Raw genomic sequence first — 20782 nt, 5'->3', positions numbered from 1 at the left:
CTTACTCAAAGGTGCCTCCGTTTTTGCCTGCTGGTACTGAGAATCGTATCCAGGTTACCAGTCTGGCTCTGTAACCCATGCTCTAACCCCTATCCCGTTACATCCCTCTGGGCTTTTGGACCACAATTATGTTTGTACTGTATGTTTACTTCAAATATCTTTAGAGATCAATATTTTTCCCCCTATTTTATTCAAAATAGGACTATATGAGCACTATGGAGCATTAAACTCTCTCATGTTATTGTTTCTTTCATACTCAACGCCAGAGGGCACCCTTGAGCAGTAAAGTCGGGCGTACACATTTTTGTTGTCGTACAAGCTCGCAGACGATTTTTTTTCTCTTGTGAGAAATCACGTCAAAATCGTGGATGCTCCATCGCAGCCCACAGTGTAAGAGAAATTACGAGAGGAGCTGAGCACGTTACTAGCACCTCCTGATAATTTTTAAATATGTCCCCTTTTGCCAAATCTTGCACAACCACGTCACATAGGCTAGATCAGTATTATTAAGCTATAGCTCAGTGGCTGCAACCACATATATATATATATAATCATAGCAAGAAAATGAATATAGTCATTTTAAACACCAACCAAATTATTAAAGTTTGCAGCAAACACCCAATCACCCCGATAATCATCCTAAGGATAATGTAAATTTATAATGCAATGCCAATCTACCTAGCCTTTGTATATAATGTATGAGAGTATAAAATAATACAATTTCTTTAAAATTCCAATTTGACTGATAACATTATTTATTTTAATCAGTTTCTAGAGATATCGTGATGTATCATTATCATGAATTATTTTGGCCATGAAAATCGTGTAGTGAAAAATCTATATCGTGACAACCCTACAGTAAACATAAACTGTAAACTTGTCCCTCAAATCTAACTGGTTTATTGGAATGTTGATCCAGGATCAGGCTAGTCCGAATGCCATTTTTTGTTGAGCTTCGAAGCTTCGGTAGTAATTCGCTAGTAATTAAAAAATAAATATTAAAGTAATATTCAAAGCTTCGGAGGGAGGGGGCTGAAAATATTCTTCTCTCAAATAAAGACAGGAATCTCGAGAATAATGCACCTCATGCGGGCAGGGCTTAAACTGATATTTGAATCCCAAATTTGAAAATCAAATACCATCCCGCCGAACAAATATTTGAATATTCAGGTCCACCCATAGAAATCATGTTCACCTTAATTCTGCAATAGATTCATTAATGGGATTTATTTCTCTGGTCTACATCACTGAATTTTACATTATTTGAATTAAGTGTGAAGTAACATTCCATCAGGAAGTAAGCTAACTTGGCCATGCTAACCAGCCAAACCTTGACACCTTGGAAAATACACACTGCCACTTTAAGTGAATATATAAGTTATTTTAGCCACAGATGTCAGTGTTTTCAGCAGTAAAGCCCAGTTCCCTCATTACTGTAGACAGAATGACCTCCACTACTGTGAATCTTTTGGTATGAAGAGTACTCATCATGAGGGATGGTGATGTGATTCTTAAGAAAGCTGTCGCATAAAGGCCCAATGAATTTTCCAATGAGTTAAATTGGCCTGGAGGCTGATGATCTGTCGGTTCACACCTGCTGAAGAATAAACCAAGAGCACTCCAGGATATGAGCACGGAGAAGTGTGTGTGTGTGTGTGAGACAGAGAAATTTAGAGCGAGTAGTTCCCCTAAAGAAGCGATACATGTTGTGTGCCTTAGGAACTTTATTTGAGATGTGGAGTGTGTCTTTGTGTCTGTGTTTGTGCAGGGTCAGACCATCAGGCTTTCAGCCAGCATGACAGTTCAACCCAGGCGCCGTGGTGCCCCCTTCCTCCCGCGGGCCTCTAACTGTCACTTCAGCTTTATCCAGATTCCCTTTACCCCAAAAATACTCTCTGGTTTACAAACACTTCCATACGCAATGACACTAGCAGGTCACATACACATTACGTTTAGGTCACACATTTAGGTCACAAGCACATTAGTGTAATTTCACAATACAAACACACATCCACAGAAGCCTTGAGGGAGGTCTTGCTCAGGCCTTTCCCACTGTCGAGGTGACCTTGCCATCCCTAGTGTTTGGAAATGTTCTACAGTGTTTAACGGAACTGTGACACCAGAGTACGAAGAGATGATCAGCATGTCACAACGTTCCCGACAGCACACTTCAGAGTTTCTGTAATGGAACGGACAAATTTGCAGAATTACAACGTAGAACGACAAGGAGAATATTATTTTTAGTTACAGTTCTATTGTGAGTCGTCGTGTCTCCATGGAGACGTGAGTGAATGTGTTTGAAACAGTGTTTTTACATGAGAACCTTTTACTTGGCTTTCAGTGTAGGAGTGACCCATATTCTACGGATTAGATTGATAATTTATTTTGAGTATTTATTAGGGGATTTGCATGGCAATGTGCGAGTTGTGTGTATTTCAATACTTTTGGGCCCTTAGTAGTTTTTTTTTAAAAAGGTTTTACCTCTCAGATATGAAAATGCATAGCAGATATCCTTTGGCTATTCTACACAGAAAAAAAAGTGTGTTGGATTTACATGATTTAATCTTTTATATCGGTTCCCCACAAATCAGTTAAAAAAATCATTTCATAATCATGGAATGAGTCATTTTTAAGTATTCCAATTAAGTAGTCTATAAATTATTTTTATATGCTTCCCTAATGGGATTAATTAAATTTCTTATATTTTTTCAAAATTATAAGCCTTTACTAGCTAGCTTCCAAACTATTAACTATATAGCACATGTTAGCGTGTTAAATGCTAAGCATTAAATGCTGTATGTATGTGCTATATCAGTCCACATTCTAAACAAATGCTCCACTCTTCTCCACAATGGCAACCCAGTGTCATTATAAATTGTTCTAATAATTCCAGCATAAGTGAACACTATCAAGTCTCCCTCTTTGCTCATCTTGCTAAAAAACACATAAAGTAACCCTCAATTTAAATATTTTTACTCTCCTTGTTAAGTCGCAAGTAAAGCATGCTGGGAATTAGTTTTAGCAAAAGTCATTTTTGAGTACTTGTTTGGTTCACATTCACCCTAAATAATTTAATCTAGTTTGACATTTTAGAGAATTGCATTAATTGAAAGCAAAGAAGTCAAGCTTAGAATATATATATATATATATATATATATATATATATATATATATATATATATATATATATATATATATATATATATATATATATATATATATTATACACACACATTAGGGGTGTGACGAGATATGATGAGATTTGAATGAGTCATCGCTATGACTGAGGGTTAATTCACCATGAATAATTCACCATTAGTATAGAATATGCCATGCTATGTTTAAAGGATAACTTCAGCGATTAGCATATGGGTTAGTATCAGTAGAAACCCTGGAGTATATTCAAATGATTGTGCTTTCCCACCTCATATCCCCGTGAGACAAGAGTGCGGTGACTCACTCATTATATTGAACAGACACGTTCAGTCTTTAATTGTAGTGTCTTCTCCAACTCAGTCACAGTAATCAAGTAGCTGGCTTTGGGAGTGGCCTCACAGGGCAGCAAAGCATTCTGGGAATTGTAGTCTTTCATCCCCATGAGACAAACATACATTTTCTGTCTTTTCTCAGTCTAGAAAGCACCAAATTCAAAAATAATTTCACATTTCTACTACATTGATGACCCAGTTTAAATACAGATTCATTTTCCCAGCGCTGAAGTACCCCTTTAAATTACATTACAGTGCCCACCTGTCATTTTTATTTTTATATAACATAAAACACCATTGCATTCAGTTGGAGAACCCTTTAATTGTAAACTATTGTAAACGTCTGCTCTGCTCATCCTGCACAAGCTGCAGATTTGCACAAATTAGCCTACATACAGCCTGTCTCCCAATATCAAAGCTATCTTGGGCTGAGCTGTGTAGTTGTAACCACCTCTTAGCTCTGGCGCAGTATTCGCAAAACATTTTATCTTAACACTAAGAGTTCCCCTAAATGGCAGTAAAAGTTCAAATCTATTCACAAAGCTGCTGAGAGCAACTTTTACTAAGAAATAGAGAAGTCTTAAGATAAGAGTAAGGCAGGGTTAACATCCTTGCTATGGATGATGTCATCACGCATACTAACTATGACCACAGTGATTGGCTGATAGGGGAGGGATCTCTGTCAGTGATTAAATTATAGAAATGTTTTGTTAAATGAGATTATGTTGCCCTATTCAAATAAAGATTTTAAACAGAAGGTTTTGCCATATTCAAATAAAGATTTAAAAAAAATAGTGTCATTAATTAAACAAGTATGTGTTCAACTAATTGTCAGCCTCTTACATGTCTGCATATCGAGAGATGGCAGAATTTAAGTGACAAATGATGTTTTGTAAACACAGTTTGTGAGGAGCATGTTCAAACTGTCTATCTAATCAGAGAGGCGGTTTATATACACAGCCGAGAGCTGACTCGCCTAACTTGCCACCCCGTTCCTCACTCTCAGTCTGCGATAGGGGGCAGAGCTCTGGGTTTTGGCTAAATTCTAGCGCTTTGAGCCCTCGATCGCTTCGGACAGCATGTCAAATACGCTTATGTTGTTTTACTTTATTCAATCATTTGTAAGTATGACCTCGTAAAACAACAGCCAAAGGTAATCTGACATTATTATATTTTTTTATTAAAGATACATTAACGATCACTATTGCCTCAATGTTATATAGTGTCTTTGGGCGGATTGCAGCAAAAGCCATTAGGATTGTTTGTGATTTGGTCTTAGTGACTTAGGAGTCCTCATGAGCGTTTCATGGATTTAGGAGCTCATTTTATTGCTAAAATTCTTTGTGAAATACTCATAGAGGAAAAATTTAGGAGTCCTAAAATTAGGACTGACACGCTCATTATTTTTAAGAGTTTCTCCTAAATTGGCAAGTTAGGAGCTACTTTTAGCCTTAAGATGTTTTGTGAATAAGGCCCCAGGGCACGTATTCATAAAGAATCTTAATGCAAAGAGTAGCTCCTATTGACAAAATTCTAAGAAATTTCTTAGAAATGTGGGCGTTTTACTCTTAAAATTAACTAAAAAAATCCTAGTAAAGAAAAAAGTAATTCAAAAAGCATCTTAGCCCTTAAAAGAGGTCTTACGGTCAAATTTGTTTGGAGCACTGACGAGGACTTTTAAGAGGCTTAAGAGTTTCTTTAGCAACGGAGAAAATGGCAGAAAGACAAAGAGGGAGAAGAAATATGTTGAAGACAATGGATGACAGTGAGTTAATAAGACGCTATAGATTAGATCGAGCAGGGATCATGTTTTTGACGGATCTTATTAGAGACACGCTAACATCTCCGACACAGTGCAGGAATACAATAGCGCCAGAAATGAAAGTAATCGCTATACATTACGATATTTGGCAACTGGGAAAGTGCAACAATGCAGCAGTGATGATTTAGGTCTGTCATAACCTTCTGTAAGCAGAGTGATCAGACAAACAATTACAGCACTTTCAGATACTCATATTGTGTAACAGTTCATTTTATTTCCACTGGACTTTCCAACATTGCAGGCTCAAAAAACTGCATTTATGAATATAGCAGGCTTCCGTGGTGATGGAACCCACATCCGAATTATTGCACTGTCGGAAGACGAGGAGACGAGTGGAACAATGTTTATAATTCTAAGCCAATCAAATACCTTATATTAAATTAAAAGCATGGTAAATAATAAAATTCATTATATAGAATCTTCCCTATACTTAAAAGCGCTCCTTTCCCCCCCCTCTTTGGACAACAAACCAATCACAGTCTTCAAAAGACTGTCATACGTAGCAACGGGGTCAGCCCCGCCTCTTCACTAAGATAAAAGTTTTTGTATTATTCCTGCTCAGAGTTGCTCTCAGATAGGTCCCGGATAGTTCTTAAGCTAGGACTCCTATGTAAAAGTTTTTAAGCTAAGTTAGGACTTTTCTGAGAGGACTCTTAGAATCTTTATGAAAACGGGCCAAGGTCTTTGTTTGCACTTTGAATATTGAGAAAGTACTTTATGGTTGCACTTATTGTTTGCACTTAATAAGACAATTTTTTTTTTTTTTAATTATTTATACTGTTTTTATTTCTGTTCATTTTGTGGAAAGAAGTTCAATTAGAAGGTCCCACACAGCCTCAATCAACATTTCTGGAGAATCATAATTCATGTACATAGACCGTAAAAAAATCATGTACAGTAAGGTCTAAAGAGACTCATACGGGAGAGAAGCCAGTCGAGTATGCATGCATGTGTGTATATAATATAATATAATATAATATAATATAATATAATATAATATAATATAATATAATATAATATAATATAATATAATATAATACTCAGATACAACAATGATAACTTGTTTGGTTTGCAAACACAATACTGACTTTGATGGTTATAAAGGTGGACATACCTCACAAAACAGCTGCACTTGTATGTTTGACAGACTGAATGGAAGTCGACATAATAACACTCCTTACAGCTGAGCAGACATGTAAAAATAGGGAGACAGGTTCTGGTGAGAGAGACAAGAAGGATAAGCAGAGTACCGCAGAAAGAGAGACAGTTTGAGCTGAAGTAGGTAGAGAGTCGAAACAGACCAAGAACATATATACGATACTATATGGAGGGATATGATGAAGTCATTCATACAGGGGCGTAGCCATCTTTTCAGAAGTGAGGGGGACAGAAATTATTTGTATTTTTTTGGACCAATATAATTTATCGCATCTCTTGCTTTTAATTGGGCAAGATATCAAATACACTGCTGAAAAATAACCAATAATTAATATTTATAATATTATTCTCCTATTTTTTGTGCCAATTTTATGATTGGTTTATATACTAGCCATACAACACTTGTGCATTAAGACTCCATATATTTTATGCAATGTAAAAAAATATATATTCTAATGTAAACCATGCTGTTCTCTGTGTGAATATATAGTAAAGTGTGATTTATTCCTGGGATCAAAGCTGAATTTATCATCATTACTCCAGTCTTTAGTGTCACATGATCCTTCACTAATCATTCTCATATGAGGATCTGATGATCAACACACATTTATGATTATTATCAGTCGTGCTGCTCATGGGGCTGCTTAATTTTTGTGGAAACCATCTAAACATTTGTGGTAAAATTAAAAAAGAGAGAAATTAATAATTTTGTTGATCAGACATGCATTAAATTGATCACAAGTGATATTTTTAATATTACAAAAGATAATTTATTTAATGAATGCAAATAAATGCTATCCATTGAACTTTCTATTCATTAAAGAATCCTGAAAAATAACATGTATTACATGGCTATCATGGTTTCCACAACATTTTTAAGCAGCACAACTGTTTTCAACACAGATAATAATCATAAATGAATAGTGAAGGATCATGTGACACTGAAGACTGGAGTAATGATGATAAATTCAGCTTTGATCACAGGAATAAATTACTATATATTCACATAGGAAAAAAGCTGTTTTAATTTGTAATAATATTTCAAAATATTACTGTTTGAACTATTTTTGATTACATAAATGCAGCCTTGGTGAGCAGAATATACTTAACATTAAAAACGGAATTATTCATATGATGGCCTATACTTTATTGTCAATAAATAGCCTACATTGAGATGACTTGAAAAACACACACAAAGCATATATTGTCGCAATCGTCTGATTGTCGTCGTCACGTTTCGTAACTCATAACGATTGTTTTCCTTCAGCTGCAGCTCCAGCGTGACTGGATATTACCTCTACGAATCCACGTTTGACATTCTGTGAGAGCGCCCTTCTCGATTATTTTTTGTCTCTGAATTTAAATCTTGATGTATTCACATTGGTTTCTATGTAAATACACTTGCCCGTGACCTCAAGAAGCGCGCAATCAACCCAGATTAAAGAAAGCTGTTTTTAGCGTCCCTGTTAACTTGCCCGCCCCCGCGCAGGTAACGCCGGTTCGGATCCCGCTCGGAGCGGGTCGACTAGGATCGGTGAGACCCAGTAAAAGTGCGGGGGACGAAAATACATTTTATTAAAAGTGAGGGGGACACGTCCCCCGCGTCCCCCGCGTAATCTACGCCCATGCATTCATATTTGGATATTCTCAGCAGTTCAAAAGTTGAAAGAAATGTATTTTTTTCTCAGCAAGGATGCATTAAATTGATCAAAAGTGACAGTAAAGACATTTATAATATTACAGAAGATTCTGTTTCAAATAAATGCTGTTCTTTGTTCATTCTATTCATTAAATAATCCTAAAAAATAAGTATCACAGTTTCAGCAATTATATTAAGCAACACAACTGTATTCAACATTGATAAGTCATGTTTATTGAGTACCAAATCAGCATACTAGAATAATGTCTGAAGGATCATGTTATTTTAATGTGTAATATTTCACAATTTTACTGTTTAATTGTATATTTCACTTTTTTCCCCCAGAAGTTAAGATCCACCCAAATAATATTCCTGCATAAGCAAATAACCATCATCCATGTGTCATTTTACTTTCCTCTTCGCATGCTAAAGTTAATTCTGTGCTTTTCTTTAAAGGTGGAAGTTCTGTTCATGGCAAGTTAAGTTGAACTATAATTTCTGTTTTGGATATACATCTAACATGAATTAACATTCCAACAATGTTCCAACAACTCTGAAGTTTCCAACAAATGCAGGACATTTCGCGTCCCTATAAAAATTCAAAGTGGTTTATGGGCCCCTTTGATATAACTGATAATATCACTGGAGGCTGTGAAGAGAATGTATATTTCCCTTGAAAGTAAAGAATTGTGCGCAGCATCTACTGGAAAGCAGAATTTTAGTGCAAACTTGGCATAACAGGATCTTTGATTACATTTAAGACTTTCATTGAAAGGGAACAGTGAAAGAAGAACAGTGTTTTTAATGTTTGAGGACACTCAGATTAATAGACATATTCATGGAGAAGTCAAAGAACAAAGAACATTAGGGGTTATATAATCTTTTTACATTATTATTACTATTTATACCAGCAAAATTCAGCTTCAGGGAGTCTTTCCATATTTTTAATTTACTCAGTATAAAAATGCTGGCATGTGCTTTACTTTTCTGGATTCATGAGAATGTTTTCTCAATACAAACCACTTTTGATGTTGATGTTATTGCACAATTAAATATATCCAAAGAGAAAAATAACATCTAAATTAATGTGCTTTCAAAATGCAGTGTTTTTTTTTTTTTTTTTTGCACATACTGGCTCTCATACACTACTTATGAAAAGAGGAGCTGAGACATGTCTTTTAAAAACGAATTGTATTCAGTTTTACTACATCCAGCTCCTCTTTTCAGGAAAGAAACACAATTATATATTACAAAGATGTTTTATTACAACTGCATTCCTTTTCATTAAACTCATATATAGGTGATATTTCAGACATTTTAAGCTCTGATGATAATTTAATTATGCCATACAAAGGCTTCATATGACTTTTGTTTAAGCTCTGATTCAGATCTGATTTATAATGGCTAGATTAACCATTAAGAAGCCCTTTTTCACCATATATGCTTGCTGATTAAGTATTTAATTAACTCATTAATTAATTAATATGTTATCTTTCCACTGTGCACAGCTAGAAATGGAAAATCATATTAAAAGTCAGACACTTCATTATGAGTCTAATTTGATAGAGAAGATCACTACAATATTCCTGACAATTAACCACCTGTTTGTTGTTAAATTGTACCCACCCCTCCAGATCTCTCTCCGGTCGGATAGTTGGAGGTGTGTGGTGGTTCTTCACTCTGATTATCATCTCCTCCTACACAGCCAACCTGGCTGCCTTCCTCACTGTGGAAAGGATGGTGTCTCCCATTGAGAGCGCTGAGGATCTAGCTAAGCAAACAGAGATTGCTTATGGGACTCTGGATGGGGGATCCACCAAAGAGTTCTTCAGGGTAAGAGGGAAAGTATGTTACTATACTCTTACACAAAATGTGCAAAAATTGTGCATTTATCAGTACCCTCAAAGATTGCGACTTAGCTTTGTACCTTATCTTAGACTAAAAGTGCATATTAATACTTCAAGATACCAATGTTCACCTCTAAGGTATTAATATGCAACCTTTAGGAGTAGATAAGGTACAAAGATGAGGGTAATACCCTGGTGAGAAGCTTTTGCAGCCCTAAAGGTACAATTTTTGCACATTTTATCTATACATTAAGAACACAAAAAGAATTGTTCTGAATGCCCTGAAAAGACACACTGAAGGACCATGATAACAGGTATTTTGAGTATTTTAAAATTTAAGTTAAGACATGTAAAAAGAAAAAGAAAAAAACACGCCTTCAAACTATGTCTGTGTTTTTATGTGGTATATTGGCTATCTTCAGTATACTGTGTTGGAGTATATAGACAGACTGTGACAGCTTTGTGTGAGGGATAAGGTTCGAAACATCAATTTCTGGCTTTTCATGTACAATACCTTTTAAAGGTTTTGTTTATATGTTTTTATTAGAAGTATTTTCCATAGTAAAATATATTTAATCATTATCATTTATTTCATACTAAGTATGGTGCAAATCCATTAAAATTTACTGACATATCACTTGAGACTTGGATGTAACACTTAAGATATAAATATTATAATTAAACTTTATCTGGAGTACTTCTTTATTGCACAATAAAAAATTATATTAAGCCTAAAATGTGTTTTTAATATTACTATTAGTGTTATCTCTGTATAATATCAAGATGTTTACCTATAATGTACTTAAAGTACTTGTATAGTTTAATTTTTAGCACAATCAAATATACTTAAGTATATCTTTAGTTGGACCTCAGCACTATTTCTGGATAACTAAAGTGTATTAAGTACAAAATGAGCAGACTTGTATCAAACTAGTATACTAAAAGTACAATTGCAGGGTATTGTATATTTATATTTATACATAAATATGTAAGTGTTCTTAGCATAAAATAAATATTTCAAATACATTATTTATTTTTCATTAGGGTTGTGATAAGAGCTGCACATATTTTATCAAAAAATAAAGTTAAAACAGAAATATTGTCAAATATTACAATTTAAAATAACAGTTTTTTTATTTTAAATTTGGAAGTGTTTACAAATGTATTCCTGTGATGCTCGAATTTGTAGTATTTGCCGCTCAAGAAACATCTCTTATGTTGCTGTTAGCAACAGTTGTGTTGCTTAATATTATTGTGGAAATCGTGATACTTTTTCAGAATTCTGGTATGTAAATTTCAAAAGAACAGCATTTATTTAAAATGGAAAAATGTATAATTGTAAAATTATAAAGTTATCAAAGTATTTACTTTTGACCAATTTAATACATCCTTGCAGAATAAAAGTATACGTTTCTTTAAAAAAATAAATAAATAGATGTATATATAATCCCAAAATTTTGAACTGTAGTGTATTCAAATATGGTACTAATCCACAGTGGTTTTGAACTATTACTTTTGATCAATTGAATGCATTGTGTACACCTAAAATATTGAGGCAAACACAGAAATTCAACTTCTTAATCTGACTTCATTATAACTACCTTCCTCAGAGATCAAAGATCGCAGTATTTGAGAAGATGTGGTCCTACATGAAGTCTGCAGAACCTACTGTATTTGTGAAGACGACAGACGAAGGTGTCGTGCGGGTGAGGAAGTCCAAAGGGAAGTATGCTTATCTGCTGGAGTCCACTATGAATGAATACATTGAACAGCGCAAACCATGTGACACCATGAAGGTGGGAGGAAACCTGGACTCAAAGGGCTATGGAGTAGCCACACCCAAAGGATCTGCCCTGAGGTACACCTGAGCCTCCTAATACCAAAAATGTTATTTTTTTGACAATGATTATAAATCATTAACAATCTGAGAGTTTACAATGGAGAGATGGCTGAAGGCATTACAATTGTAAAATTGTGTAATCGTTTTTCTTGCTTATAATTGTCTATGCATATTAAAAGGAATAAGGAGAAATATTTTAATTTTAATTTAATAATTAAATTTAATAATATTTTGTATATTTATAAAATATTTAGTATCTAAACATTTACTAACACTAATGCCTATTTTTAAATTTCATATTTTAAAATATTTTCCTTAAGAGTCCTGTATAATTTTTCAAAGAAGCATCTCCTCTGTAACCTCTCTTTTTATGTTTTGACTGAAATTGGTTATAATTGTCTATGTTCTGTGCCATCAGCTCTCATTACCATAAAATGTATACTCCTTTGTCTAATAATTCCATCATCAAGATAGCGATTTTTAATGTTCATGTGTGAATATCGTGTCTCCTATTTGCATCTGTCAACATTGACTAAATGCATTTCAATACTTCTGTTCTTTTATACATTATTCAAAGAACACATTGTTGAGAATAATGGCCACAGTGGCCCACAAAGCCCATGGTTTTGTTTTTTAAATGATAAAATATGATTTAAATAAGAGCTGTGTGCCTGTTCAGTAGCATTCAGCTATAGAAAACATTTCCTAAAAGTTGATTTCAACATCTAAATTCAACATTCAATACATACACTTACTGTTCAAAAGTTTGGGGTCTGTAGGATTTGATCAAAAACAAAGTAAAAACAGTAATATTACTACAATATAAAATAATTGTTTCCTATATTTGAAGTATTCCTGTGATGGTAAAGCTGAATTTTCAGCATCATTACTAATCTTCAGTTCTGTCAGGATGATTGAAAATTAGCATATAGTTTGGATTGGCGGTATGGTTCTTTTCTGGACAAGAACTTCCTGCGCATCCATGCAGCTTAGAGCAGCAATAACCTGCCTTAGGGAAAACAGAACAGAACCAACATAATGTATTGCAGATATCATTAATGTCAACATTTAATGTACAAAATAATTTAGACATTTAGTCTGATTCAAGAGGAATTAGAACACCAAATCCTGACGGACAAGAAGAGGAGCTGGGGATGGAGGAGGGTAAATGAGCTCTGGAGAAACGCGATAACTGCTGATATTACTGAGGAGCTTGTGTATATATATATATATATATATATATATATATATATATATATATATATATGTATGTATGTATGTATGTATGTATGTATGTATGCAAGCAGTGATAGACGTCATATTCCGATAGGTTGATGTGATCATCTGACAGACGCTATGCCCTTAATTGTCACATAATCCTTCAGAAATCATTCTAATATGCTGATTTGCTGCTCGGCAAACATTTCTTATTATTATCAATGTTTAAAACTGCTGTTTTCTATTTATCAAAAAGTACAAGTTTATTTTGAACATTTATCCATTTAATGTATTCTATGCACCTAAAATATTGCCTTTAATAATTCAACAAAGATACGGCACACACAGACACATAAAGGCCATTCAAACAGTAACATAAATGTTTCTCTTCTAGAAAACAGAGCAGTCTGTTTTCCAGTCCAGAGCCGAAGAACATACATCAGATGTTGACCATCGACTTTTTCCACATTTTCACCATCTTTCTCTCAAATTCACCTCTCGTGTGCTCCATTTCAGATGTTGAGATGGACTTACCCCTCATTATCCTCCCTGACATCCTTGTTGTCTTGTGTACCCTGCAGATTTCAGATTAATGTTCATGGATGAAGTCTGGCTTTGTTTTAGTCATCCATAAGCACATCAGCCTCTTTCTCCCCCTGTCTCGAGGGGTACAGAAAGAAGTCAGGGATTTTACAGAGAAAGACACCGCCACACATACGAGAATGGGCCGCATTAAGAGCGCTCTGGGTTTGATTGCAGTGTTGAGATTACCTAAAATATGGAGCGTACAGTGTCCTTCAACCACAACCACGGCGTATTCGATTTTTCAGAGCTAATCTACAGTAATTTTGACTTAATCTGGGAATCCTCTTACGCAGACCACGCTGTGACAAAGGGCTTAAATCCAGAGCATTGCTAATTCGTCCTGTTTCCTCACCCACAATTGGATGTCTTGCTCAGCAAAATCTCTCATAATTTGGTCATAGTACTTTTTTTTGTTTTTGTTTTACACTTTACACAACACAAGACAACTAATATTACATCAACAAACCCAGCAGAGCCAGGCACACAGTCAGATCAGTTTTATGTTCTGTTTACTTCCTCTACGACTTAATAGACTCACTTTTATTTGACACAACCTCTGCCTCGCCGTATCATATCACCAATGCTGACCCAGCTTATTTTATTATCATTTCAAGAAACCCAGTAAACCTGGCAGTGTTAAAACTGAACGAGCAGGGCCTGTTGGACAAATTGAAAAACAAATGGTGGTACGACAAGGGAGAGTGTGGCAGCGGAGGAGGTGATTCCAAGGTCAGCCCCAATATGAGCTATCCAGCGGGTAACCACCACCTTGGGGGGGTAACCGGCAACCTCAATTAACAAACACCTCGGCTGCAGTTTTACACCAATTGAACATATTCCATCTTGTTTTTATTCAATGCGATTGAGGCGTTTAAATGATTTACAGTCAATTATAACATTGAGTATCATACTCAAAATTGTGCAAATCCGAGTGTTTTCGATCTCTTGCCGGTTACCCAAAGTGATATAGTAATACACATCTTGCAGTAGGGAGAAAGGTCACAAAAGCTAGATGGAGTATTAATGCATATCACTTTGGCAGTGACAGTTTTCAAACTCTGTGAGTGTGCTGTTCTTTCCTTTTTTCTGTTTTTGTTTTGTTTGTTTTGTTTTCTATTTATCTGTAGACATGTAGATCACATCGAAACGTAATTATGGGTGTATGTTTGCTTAAATGCTGAATAACATAAGATAACATGGGTAATGTTATTTATGTTATTTTCCTGGTTGAAGAATCCCCGTAAACCTAGCGGTGTTGAAACTCAATGAGCAAGCCGTCTTAGACAAACTGAAAAACAAATGGTGGTACGATAAGGGGGAATGTGGAAGCAAGGACTCCGCCAGAAAGGTCAGTTCACTCATTGGTCCTTTCCCTCACTTTGAGATCCAGCTTTAGTGCTTTATTAAAGGCCCTGTCCTCCTCTCTCTCAAGCACGCGCCACAGCCAATGTGCTGTCTCCAGTCTGCCATTTACCCAGAGACTTGTCATCATGTTGCTGTCTGGCCCCTATTACTTCCCACATTACAAAATAGACGTGATGCTTGTGGTGTATTTATAGAAATAGGCAACATAGTTTTTTTTCTTTTTTCTTCACTCACTTCAGTGCTTCTGTATAGGCACTTGGTTCTGCGTTTGCTGCATTTCCAAATTATTGATCTTTTCCTGCTCAGTTGGTTGCATTCACTAACCAGGCGTACATACATATTCATGTGTAAAATTCAAACCTCTTCACTCGTTAATCATGTATTCATCAATACATGAATGGAGAAAATCAGACTCGAGGTTCAAAAGTAATATTATATTAATATATTATATATATCTATTATATTATATTATATTATATTATATTATATTATATTATATTATATTATATTATATTATATTAATTATATAATTTAAAGGTCCCATGGCATGGATTGTTTTATTATTTTATAATGTTTCCTGGGGTGTACTTATATTGTTAGTATGGTTTTTACACCAAAAAAATTTCATAATTTAGAAATAAAAGGCATTTTTTCTATACTTATATTAGCACTCTGACTTAAATACTCTGTTTTTTTCAAGAGGCGTGTCTGCTTCAGTGAAAACACCCACTGTTGTGATTGGCTGACATCTTTGCATTTGAAATGAGATTACGTGCGGAGGGGGCGTGGTTTAGTCAGGCGTGAGCAGCAGCACTCAGTGCCAGTCGAGAGAGAGACAGTGAGAGCTGGGGAAAGATTGCTGAGAGTTTTATTGTACCAAGTTTTTGACAGCGCAAGTTTATTTCAGGCATAATGAACACTGTTACTCACTGTTTGTGGAGGTGTCGAATCCATATGATAAAGTCTGTGCTGACATCGCGACTAATAAACTGAACCCATTCTCTACTAATTCTCTGGACGGGCAAAGCAGAGGAAGGGGAGGAAACCTTTCCTGGTATGATGTCATAACAGGAGAATAAGATCGGCTCCTTTGGGCTCATTTTCTCAAAGGCAGAGAAAGACAGCCAGTGCTCGTTTTACACCGATCAAAATTTCTAGCCACTTGGGGACAATATTCAGGCTAGGGGAACTCCTATTAATGTTGAAAAACCTCATAAAATAAAAATGTCATGCCATGGGACCTTTAATTATATATATATATATATATATATATATATATATATATATATATATATATATATATATATATATATACTCACCTAAATGATTATTAGGAACACCTGTTTAATTTCTCATTAATACAATTATCTAATCAACCAATCACATGGCAGTTGCTTCAATGCATTTAGTGTTGAGGTCCTGGTCAAGACAATCTCCTGAACTCCAAACTGAATGTAAGAATGGGAAAGAAAGGTGATTTTAAGCAATTTTGAGCGTGGCATGGTTGTTGGTGCCAGATGGGCCGGTCTGAGTATTTCACAAACTGCTCAGTTACTGGGAACTTCACGCACAACCATTTCTAGGGTTTACAAAGAATGGTGTGAAAATGGAAAAACATCCAGTATGCGGCAGTCCTGTGGGTGAAAATGCCTTGTTGATGTTAGAGGTCAAAGGAGAATGGGCCTACTGACTCAAGCTGATAGAAGAGCAACTTTGACTGAAATAACCACTCTTTACAACCGAGGTATGCAGCAAAGTATTTGTAAAGCCACAACACACACAACCTTGAGGCGGATGGGGTACAACAGCAGAAGACCCCACCGGTTACCACTCATCTCCACTAAAAATAGGGAAAAGAGGCTACAATTTGCACAAGCTCATCAAAATTAGACAGTGGAAGACTGGAAAATTGTTGCCTGGTCTGATGAGTCTCGATTTCTGTTGAGACATTCAGATGGTAGAGTCAGAATTTGGCGTAAACAGAATGAGAACATGGATCCATCATGCCTTGTTACCACTGTGCAGGCAGGTGGTGGTGGTGTAATGGTGTGGGGGATGTTTTCTTAGCACACTTTAGGCCCCTTAGTGCCAACTGGGCATCGTTTAAATGCCACGGCCTACCTGAACATTGTTTCTGACCATGTCCATCCCTTTATGACCACCATGTACCCATCCTCTGATGGCTACTTCCAGCAGAATAATGCACCATGTCACAAAGCTCGAATAATTTCAAATTGGTTTCTAGAATATGACGATGAGTTCCCTGTACTAAAATGGCCTCCACAGTCACCAGAGCTCAACCCAATAGAGCATTTTTTGGATGTGGTGTAACGGGAACTTCGTGCCCTGGATGTGCATCCCACAAATCTCCATCAACTGCAAGATGCTCTCCTATCAATATGGGCCAAAATTTCTAAAGAATACTTTCAGCACCTTGTTGAATAAATGCCATGTAGAATTAAGGCAGCTCTGAAGGCGAAAGGGGGTCAAACACGGTATTAGTATGGTGTTCCTAATAATCCTTTAGAGCGTGTAATGTTTTAGTTTTAAACTAATTCAGATATAACATTAATAAAAAAATATTCTTCATGAAATCAGGGTCGAGAGAATGTGTATTAACCTTAATATTTATATTAAACTAATCTTAATTACTAACTATAAATACTATAATTATAGTCTTGAATTATGCTAATTTCATAAAGATTATCACTTAAATATATCCAGCTCCATTACTTCAGTGAATTTTCTACATGAAGTAATAACCCAAGAGACATTCTTACCTTGTCTTTATTCTAGAAGAATTTTGTCAATACGTGCTAAGTGGACAATACATTTGATTTGTAGACATATATACAATTAGACATATATACAATTATCCATAGAATTTCAAGAATGAAGATAAACAAAAATGAAACAACTCTTGGTGCTCAGTGGTTGCTGTTCAGTATCATTTTCTCCCTGTGGTATCCGTTTTCTCCTAAACTCCTAACAACAGCTACAAATAAAGCCTAAAGCCACACATCTGTCTCAGTAGGAGTAAATGGCAGTCTGGAGAAAAAAGCGTTGCCATGTGCCCTCTAACAGGATTGCTCTTCCCCTTTAGTGTCCTTCACTGCTGTCTTGTCTCTGTCCAAAGACAATGTGCATGCCAATGGATGAGACCTCGATAAGGTTGCCAAACAGATGCATGTCATTGACTCCCACCACCGCTGACATGATGTTTCTGCCACCAGAGACAGAGAGAGATGCCAAAGGGGTTATGACCTTTGGACAAGAAATCACAGAAGCCAAAAATGCTTCAAACTAGACAAAACAAAACTTGGTTTATACCTGCATGGTTTAAATATTAAGGACTTGTTTATATCAGAGGTATAGATAGTTCAAATGTAAACAGGAAGATATATTTAATTTGATTCACGTTTTATTGTTAAATATATATTTATTTATTTTTATTTATTTATAATTTGTTCAAAAGAAATTACTGAAATACTGTTTGTTCCAAGCTGACGCATGCGTTTGCATGATTTAGGCAGTTCTTTTTATTGCTGACTCATTTTATATACTGTGACAAAATGAATACCATAGTTATCATAATAAAAATATATATAACAAATGTATAAGTTTCTAGATTCTGTTGAATTGTATATTATATCTTATAGCTGTAAATATCATGCTGTGTGTTTTATGAATATCTTTGATTAGAAAGAGAGAATTTATGTTTGTGTCTGTCCTGTAGATTTGTGTGTGTTAATGTGACCGATCACAGTGCAAGTGTTTGATTGTTTTCTCTGCTCTGCAGGATAAGACCAGTGCTCTGAGCCTCAGTAATGTGGCTGGGGTTTTCTACATTCTGATTGGTGGGCTTGGGCTTGCCATGCTGGTGGCCCTTGTTGAGTTCTGTTACAAATCCAGAATCGAATCTCGAAGGATGAAGGTGTGTAAAAACCTTGATATCCAATCCCATTTAACATGTATAGCATATAGTGCAGTATTTAGATCCATCCGCATTTAAATATGGGCTTTGCATTTGGCACTTATAATGTCTTATAACTGCTATCGTCTACTGACCTCACTTCCTCTGGGGGATCTGGCAGAGGAACGTGTTGGTATTTAAGAGGTAATTGTGGGTGGGTGTAAACATCATACCACCCACTGCGCTTCGCTCTAATCCTGGAGCACATTGCTCCCGAATGCTTAAATTAAGAAGAATACAGTGACTTATATAGATTCAATTAGCCACAAACCCATGCGATGACTCATACATTTAATTTAAGGACCTTCAAAGGGAAATCTGAGCAGTATTTTTTTTTTTTCTTCTACTGAGCATAGACGTTGTTTATGAAACACACACCGTTACTTAAATATATTACAATGATAGAGACTGTCATGATTTCTTGAGTACATTTTCCTTTCCTGTGTTTATGTATTCCTGAAACTGAAACTGTACATTTGGGTTTGGACATATCAAAAGAGACCTAATAAGACTTATTTTCTTCAGTGGAACACTCAAAAAAAAAATATTTTGTTTGATCATACAATAAAAGTCATTGGGATCTGGTGTTATTTTCTCCCCACTGAATTCATTGTATGGACAAAAAAGTTTATAACATTCTTCAATATATACGTGTTCTGCAGATTAAAGTAAGCTAATAACATGAGAACGGCATGCAGGGAATTACAGGCCCTCTCACACCAACAACGATAACTATAAAGTAGGGGTGGGTGATATACCAGTAGACACGATTAAGTGGTAAAAATTGGTCAACCTGTTGGACTATCGTCTCTATGACTGTTACACTGTGCTGTGTGGTCATGAAGGCTTATCGTTTGCATGTGTTTTGGTAAGCGATGTGGTGTTTTTAAACTGTTGAAGTGGAATAAGCAGCAATAGACTAGACTCATTTCAGTATGTGCACACACTCTCTGAGAGACTTTCTTCCTAATTGAGCTTGAACAGTTAATAGTGTATAACAGCTAATACACATACCTACCTATGTGTCAAAGTAACCATTTATAACCATTTACAAAGTGTCATTTAAGTCTCAAGTGAACGTAAATGCTTGAGAAAGAACAACACACAAGTATAATGGATCCGTGCAGCCGGTCTTAAAGTGACAGTATCCAAATTTACCTGCTGTCATTATTAATGCTAATCAAACAACTAATCAAACAAAAAAGAGAGAAAATCTCTCACTGCTTTTGACTAAATCACTTTTGTAATTAATAATAAATGTTTAATTATAATTAATTAATATTTAATTTACACAGTAAAGACTATACATTGTTTTTTTATATACATTTGATTACTTTATACATTTTACGTAGTATTTCTAGTGCTTTGAAGTGTTTTAAGTTGGTCTTTTGTTCTATTGTAGATTGTTTTCTTTCCTGTTTCTTTATCTCTGTTAACTTGTGTTCAGTAAGCTTTAGACTCTTTTAATGATATTGAAAATGGTGATATCATAACCTCATTTAAAGCAAAAATAACTATATCATATCATTATCGTGAAATAAAATTACTCATATTGATATAAAATTTTGGTCATATCGCCCTATTATAAAGATAACTATATTAGTGTTCACACTAGCAGATGATATGGGTCTGTTTATTCCAAGCATGTGCTTGTCTGTCACTTTAAATGCGCAAGCTCATTACAGCAGGTTGGATTCTGATTGGCTATCCTTGTTTTTATCATTTATCAGCTGGATAAAATTGTTCTTGAAAGTGACTCCAACAATATTGTTTCTCTGTGCCATTACCTTATTGTTGTGGTGTGAACTCTGCTATTCTCTAATACTGAGAATGAATTTTAGAGCTAT

The 20782-nt window shown here is 35.3% G+C and overlaps 1 protein-coding gene across 4 annotated transcripts in view; it reads left to right on the top strand.

Annotated features, from left to right (window-relative positions):
- The window catches only part of gria1b (glutamate receptor, ionotropic, AMPA 1b), a 60978-nt gene that overhangs the window by 36660 nt on the left and 3536 nt on the right, over window positions 1-20782 (top strand). Inside the window, exons 12-16 of one of the 4 annotated variants that reach the window (XR_010898917.1) lie at window positions 9742-9940; window positions 11565-11812; window positions 14212-14326; window positions 14831-14945; window positions 18762-18896. Coding sequence is in view for 3 of the 4 variants with exons in the window: in XM_067423363.1 (XP_067279464.1) it covers window positions 9742-9940; window positions 11565-11812; window positions 14831-14945; window positions 18762-18896 (697 nt within the window). In the remaining variant the exon portion in view is untranslated. Of the gene's footprint in view, window positions 1-9741; window positions 9941-11564; window positions 11813-14211; window positions 14327-14830; window positions 15014-18761; window positions 18897-20782 lie in introns of those variants that run through there. The other 3 variants (XM_067423363.1, XM_067423362.1, XM_067423364.1) reach the window with 3 other exon arrangements.

Source organism: Pseudorasbora parva, chromosome 18, assembly GCF_024679245.1.
Source record: "Pseudorasbora parva isolate DD20220531a chromosome 18, ASM2467924v1, whole genome shotgun sequence".
NCBI classification, from domain to species: domain Eukaryota; kingdom Metazoa; phylum Chordata; class Actinopteri; order Cypriniformes; family Gobionidae; genus Pseudorasbora; species Pseudorasbora parva.
The sequence above is the reverse complement of the archived record's forward strand: the minus strand, read 5'-3'. Positions and strand labels throughout refer to the sequence as shown.